This window comes from Calidris pugnax, unplaced genomic scaffold, assembly GCF_001431845.1.
Source record: "Calidris pugnax isolate Ruff unplaced genomic scaffold, ASM143184v1 scaffold51, whole genome shotgun sequence".
Lineage (NCBI taxonomy): Eukaryota > Metazoa > Chordata > Aves > Charadriiformes > Scolopacidae > Calidris > Calidris pugnax.
In genome coordinates this window covers 5,772,668-5,779,154 of record NW_015090797.1, presented here as the reverse complement: position 1 = coordinate 5,779,154, position 6,487 = coordinate 5,772,668, and the positions used below count along the sequence as shown (strand labels likewise).

General features: G+C 40.5%; 1 protein-coding gene across 1 annotated transcript; it reads right to left on the bottom strand.

Moving 5' to 3' along the window:
• Positions 1-2,223: 2,223 nt before the first annotated feature.
• Positions 2,224-5,513, bottom strand: LOC106885069 (chromosome unknown open reading frame, human C8orf22). The gene is made up of 5 exons (XM_014936897.1): positions 5,471-5,513; positions 5,255-5,352; positions 4,238-4,327; positions 4,050-4,149; positions 2,224-3,639 (listed from the first exon to the last, which is right to left on the bottom strand). The coding sequence occupies exons 2-5, from the start codon at positions 5,307-5,309 to the stop codon at positions 3,627-3,629; spliced, it is 258 nt and encodes an 85-aa protein (XP_014792383.1). The 5' UTR covers positions 5,310-5,352; positions 5,471-5,513; the 3' UTR covers positions 2,224-3,626.
• Positions 5,514-6,487: the final 974 nt, after the last annotated feature.

Sequence of the window (6,487 nt, the reverse complement as noted above, 5' to 3'; positions counted from 1 at the left end):
ATACTGATCTGATTCTCTTTCCTATTAGTGATAGCCTCTTTCTATCACACAGACCAATCTTCCAGTGATTACATACAGTATATTTCACATCTGCTACTGCCACAACAGCTTAAAATGGCATGTGATGGAATGCATGACAAGAGAAATCTGACAGAATCCCTCCATCACTGAAGAGTCGGCCAGGGCACCGAACATGGTCATAGTGAAAATTTTCACAGCCACCAGCTGTAAGTGCAATAATCCGAGAAATGTTTTGCAAACAGCATTAATCCTGGTAGAAATGGATGAATGGACTCTGCTTCTTTGCAGAAGAGTTGAGAAGCAACGCTAAGAGGGAGTCTACTTTCAAGAAGAAATAATGCATGATTAGTTAAAATCACAAAAAAAAAAAAAAAGAGGGATTTGTGTATGTTTTGAAATATCAGAACGTAATATCACAAACAGAAATGACCCTTCAAAGAAATAACAAAGGAATGCGAAAGCACATTGTTCATGGGTGTCTTAATCACCGCACACATTAGAAAAAAAAATTACTTATTCCTACCAACACTTTGATTTGCTGTTCATCCTTATATTCAAAAGCTGTTTCTTAAATGCGTTCATGTATCACTCCTTCTTCTGCAGAAAACACTAGTTTACCAAAAAAAATCCCATTTTATACCAATATCTACAGTCTTTATAGTTAATCCTTACTGTTATCGATCCACAATATGTATTATTGCTTACCCAACATGCAGGCAAGAAAATCCTTGGGAAGAAATGGAACTTTATGGTATTTATTCAAAACCATAAAGAATGGGGGAAAAAATAACTTCATATGATTAACAGGATGATTTCATCCTTCTTGAACTGAAGCAAATTATATAAGATTTGTGCTTTATCTTGTCTCCTAAAATGGGGTATTACTAGGACTAGTTTGACTGTGGCTTCAGTTTTCCTTTTAGGAAAGAAATGAGAGCCCATTATTGAATATTACATTTAAGAAAAAAAAAAAAAAATCTTTTTCAAGTCCATATCTCCATTTTTAATTTGGTGAGAGTTGGACCTAACTTACTACTTACATGCTGGCACAAGTCTGTTGCTGATACTTTTTTTTTTTTCCGGATGGATAACAATGTACAGATTAACTTCATCAAAATAAATCTCTAACTATATTCCTTCTAACAGGAAAAAAACCATTTTTTTTAATCCACTACAATTAATCTTTGATTAAGCATTTTTACCTGTCTTTCCCAGATAGGCATTAAAATGATATTATTTTTCTGTTTTTCTTACTCTAAACTGCATTTAAGCTATACAATATGGTTTCCCTTCATATTTATCTCAGCTTCTCTTTAAGTCATGTAAATTTTGGCTTTTCCCCTACAAAGTTACATTATAATGACATTTAATTCAAGAAAATTGATCTTTCCTTATTACTGCGATGTAACAAAATGCAGCCTTTGGTAACAAACACTTTAATGTCCCATTTACCCATATCCTTTCAGGAGTTTGTCATAGCAACATTCGACATTATTTAACAGCTGATTCATTGCAGGGTAACTACACTTTGAAGAACTGGCACAAATAATTATGACTTGGCAGTGGTGCTGCCCCGATGCTGACCTGACCACTGTAACAGACAACGGGGGTGGCTGAGGGCACCTCTCCAGAAGAGAGTTTTCCATCACCCTGACGCCATTACAAAAACAAGTAGTTCGTAGAGCCTAAACAGATGAATGAAAAAAAAAGGTTTTTCTGGATATCAGCTCTTTCAGCATGTTCTGCACCCCACTTTCTGACCATGTAAGGGCAGAAGAAACTTAAGTCTGTGCACAATATGGAAGCTCATCGCTGTACTTTTCCACAGTGTTTCTGAAACCTGTATTTGTCATGTACAAGGGCTACAGCATTTCTTTCTTCTATGGCTTCAAGCATCTTTAAAGAGAGACACAATCACCTTCCTGCAAGTAGCAAGTCTGTCTTTTCCCCGTTCTATACATGATGTTATAGACAGAGGCATTAGGGTCTTTTCCCTGGCTTGCTTTCCACCGCTCCTTTTTCACCTCACACCAGACTTTAAAATGACTAAAGGAAGAATGAGAGACACACACACCTCCCAGATACTTCTGTGGGAATTTTAAATTTTACTAATACTTCACAAAACAAAACACCAAAAAACCCAACTACCCTACCCACCAACTGCACCACAAGTGACACCGAACACCAGTTAGAGGCCAAAAATAAGTCAGAAGAAGTACTGATTAAATCTTTATTAATAAAAATATCTTAGTATAAAAAAAAATAGAATTGTTCATTCTGTACACTTAGAGAAAGGACAAAGATGAAACTACACAACAGCAGCGAAGAATGAAACATAACAAGTCAGTTCAAAGTGTATCAAGTGTTCAGGAATCTTTAGAGTTATGAAAAACCATGACAGCCATTAACATATAATGAAAAATGTTGGCTACATTCATGTTTGCTATTGTTAGTTCATCCAGTGACAGACAAAGGTCAGGTAGCTTTAGCGACCGTATATCAAGAAGCTGCACAGATAGTTTACAGAAATTATATCATCCAGCCAAACACCTGTTATTTTCTATGACCTCTGATGCATTTCAGTCATACCCAGCAGAATACACAATCTGTTGTACTGCTTTGCTATACTGAAGACCAAATGAAGCTATGTTACTGCATCTTTCAAGAGCATGAATTCTGACAAAGGTAGACTTGGTTAATAACATTGATGTGATTACTTTGAGTTGAGCACTTTGCCAGGTCTAGCACATAACTAAGCTGACAGACAGCAGTGCGTATCGATAGGAGTAGTCACTTGAGAACAAGCAGCATTTTAAGCTACAGCAAAGCAGGTCAGAGTAGTCTAAAACAGAGCCAAGAGTATCAGCTCTGATTAAGGTTGCTCTTCTGCTTTGAAGATGTCAGCGCCCATTGGAATTACTGATTTTTTGTCTATCCCTTCTACTCTGTCCTCAAATACCAACATGCATAGATATGAATGGATGTTGTACCTGGGTATTTGAGGTTGAGATCTATGTACCCTGCTCGAACAAAAAGACCAAACTAATTACTGTTTCTTTGTGTAACTGGGGCTTTCTAAAAGCAAAGCTATTAAGAAGCATTCTTGTAAACTTACTCCCTGTAACTGGTACACAAATACTTAATAGAAAACATGTACCATGTAGCATTCCTACTCTGGACTATATATCTGAATCTTGTTTACCTCCGTGTGACTGCATATAGAGCTGATATCTTAAAGGTAAAACTTACCAGTATCACCTATTGCAAAGTCATTTGATACATAAGCTTCACCTAAACCTACAATATCTTACTTTTACTGTCATTTTTCTCTAACTATCGAAGTTATCAGGACTTTGAATCTGGACAATTTGAGAGACATCTCAAATTATAGCAACTCTGTAATGAACAAGATAGGCCATGGACATGTCCATTAAGTAATACCATTTAAGCTACTGACAAGTATTTTGAAAATAGACTTTTCCGTTCTCCTAAAGGTTTTGTTTTCTTCTTGCAGCTGAACCCAGACGTTAGGAAGATCCCAAGCCTCTTGGAAAAACGAATCTGTACGTAGTATCTCAGTCAGTTAAGCCAGCATGCTGTCCTATTCAACTGTTGGTACTGCAGAAATATATATATATAAAGTTTATGAGTAGATTTATCAGTATATTTTCCTCACAGATATTTGTCTAAATATTTTCAAATGCATTCATATTAGCTTTTTAATATGAAACAAAACAGGTAAATTGCATAAAATGAGTGTGCAAGAGCTATAAGTAGAGGATTAAGTAAATATCACTATAAATGTAGAACAATAATAGTCACAGGCACCTGCTTAATGTGAAGTAGCATGTGAGTTCATTTATTAAAGTGAAAACATGGGAAGCTTCTAAGGCCACAGTATCCTTTAGGTCACCAAAAAAGCACCAAACCCCTGGATCGTTTTAACTGATTACAGTTTTTTAACAATACTAGGTAAATGGATTGAGTATGTTATCTCCATCATTGTAAAAACAAAAAACAGGACTCACCTGCTTGCTGATAGTGTTTTTCTGCCAACAGTTGGTGGACATGGTTCACTATGGAAAAAGCTTTTTATCCACCAACATTTATCAATTAACTCAGGTAAACCTGCCAAAGGAAAAAAAGCCCACACTATTAGTCCCTGGCTGAATAACAAACAGGCAAAACTAGAAAACTTAAAGAAGGTGAATAATACCATGAAATGCTTTGTCCTGGTCTGTAACGTTCACAGCATCCGGACAGCAGGAGGAGCTGGAAGAGACGCTGGATTCCGAGTTCTGTCTTGCTGTTCATGGAAAAGAGAGACACACAGAATGAAAAAACGTGCTTCGAGGGAATACGCTATTTCTCTGCCAAGAATTCTTCAGATCTGCTGCTATCTAAAAGATAAGTTTGTATCTAAGTAAACTTATATACTTTGTATCTAAGTATAACTTCTGTGTTACATACACCATTCTACTACAGTTGTTTATATAGGAACTTTTGTGTAAGTTGATGTCTCAGGCTACTTACTCTTCGCTTAAAAGCGTGCTGAGATCTGTTTGCATAACTTCCACTGAAATCAGTGACAAATCTTATGATCACATGCACGCTGCTATCAAAACGAGTCCATTCTTGAATATTTGAGTCCAAAACAACCTATTTGCTATAGTTTCCACTGTGATACAACTAAATACTACACTCAAACTACAGTGTCCATCCCGTACAGAGGGATCCTAATACACCAGGTGTACTCTCAAACCATTGACTATTTCATATATTTAGAAACAAAAATGTAAGATAATTTTGCGTTCTGTCTAAGCCTGCAAAGTAAATATTAAGTATAGCTAGAAGCCAGAACTTGCTGGGTTAGTGCTTTTTCTATGTTTGATAATGTAAAAGAAAAAAAAAAAAATTACATATTCCTACAATTCTAAATAAGAAAAAGGAAAGTAGACGAATAACCAGAAGCAGATGCTCATTAAAACTGAAGTTCCTTGATGTAATGAAAAACTCTCCAAGCAATTCAAAACTACCAGGCAAAGGCTCCCTTTTGCCTCCAGCTCATCCAGAAATCCACTGCCACACTGACTTTTCCACCAGTGGGAACATCCCGGCCACCGGCTCGGGGGAGGGGAGCTCTGCCTCCCTCATCCAGAGGGGGTCCCCGGCCGGGGGTGGTGGTGAGGGGAGAGAGGGGCAGCTCCCAGACGCCCCGACCCCGAGCACTTACTGCGGTAGTACTGGTTCTTGGCCAGGAGACAACCGACGGAGGGGACGGAGGCCATGGCAGCGGCGCGACGGGGAAAACCGCCTCTCTCCGGGAGGAGCCTGCGAGGGAGAATGGGGCGTTTTGCCGGGGGAAGCAGCGGTGCCCGGCGGAGGAGAGCGACCCGCACCCCCCGGGTACCCCCAACCCACCCCGGCCCTGCCCGCCCCGGCGGCTCACCGGTGTCACCGAGGGAAAGCAGCCGTCGGAAGAGACGGCAGCCAGTGTCGGCAGCACCCCCGGCCGCCCCTATATATGGGCCGCGGCGGCCGGCCCGCCCCGGGGGCGGTGGGGCGGGACGGGACGGGACGGGACGGGAGAGGAGAGAGCCAGCCCCCGGGCACCCTGCCGGCCGGGACAGCCACCCAGTCCCTGGCCTGGTCCCCTCCTCCGTCCCTCTGCCCGGGTGTCATCTCTGAGCGCTTTGCTGGGGTGCACTAAGGGGGGACTAACTGTGTTAGTTAATCTCTGCCCGGTGGGGAAGAGGGAGATGAAGCAGACATTTACTGTTTCAGTAAAAATTTTAACGTTGTTTTTAAATTGGGGCACATTACTCTGCCCCATACGCTAGAGAAAGTGAAGGCGAAGGAACGTTCTCCACTCTCACAGCAGTAAGTGCAGCCTGGGACCCTCTAAAGCTTTGCCAAAGTTAGAACAAAGTGCCAGACAGATCACCAAGTACATTTTTCTCCCACAGATGAAAGCACAACTCTCTTTAAATTGCTGTACTCCTATCTCATGGCAAAACTTCTCCTACAGTGCATCTCCTCACCTTTCGGAACTGCCAACAGAAAAAGTAACAAAGAGTTTGGGCTGTTTGAATTGCTCCTGCTCCACAAGGAAATGTTTTATAATTGCTTTCCATAGCAGGAATTGTGGGTAGGAGAACACAGCCGTGAGTGGTGGGTGATGCCGTGTTACTGCGACGTATCTGCTTGAATAGTGCATCCTATCTCAAATGATAAGGACATAGTTCGTAATAGCTTGTAGCATATTTGTAAGGATACAAAGAGTAGTACAGGGAAACTGCCTGTAAAATAATACTCATGCGGCAGATGTAACAGATAAGCATAGTATATATTCCTGGGCCTTTTTATTGACCTGCCGTCAGAGTCTTGACAACGCGGTGGTTCTTTCCAAGCAAAACTTGAAGGCTTGTGAAATCTCCAAGATTGATGCAGAAAATAGTTTGCAGCT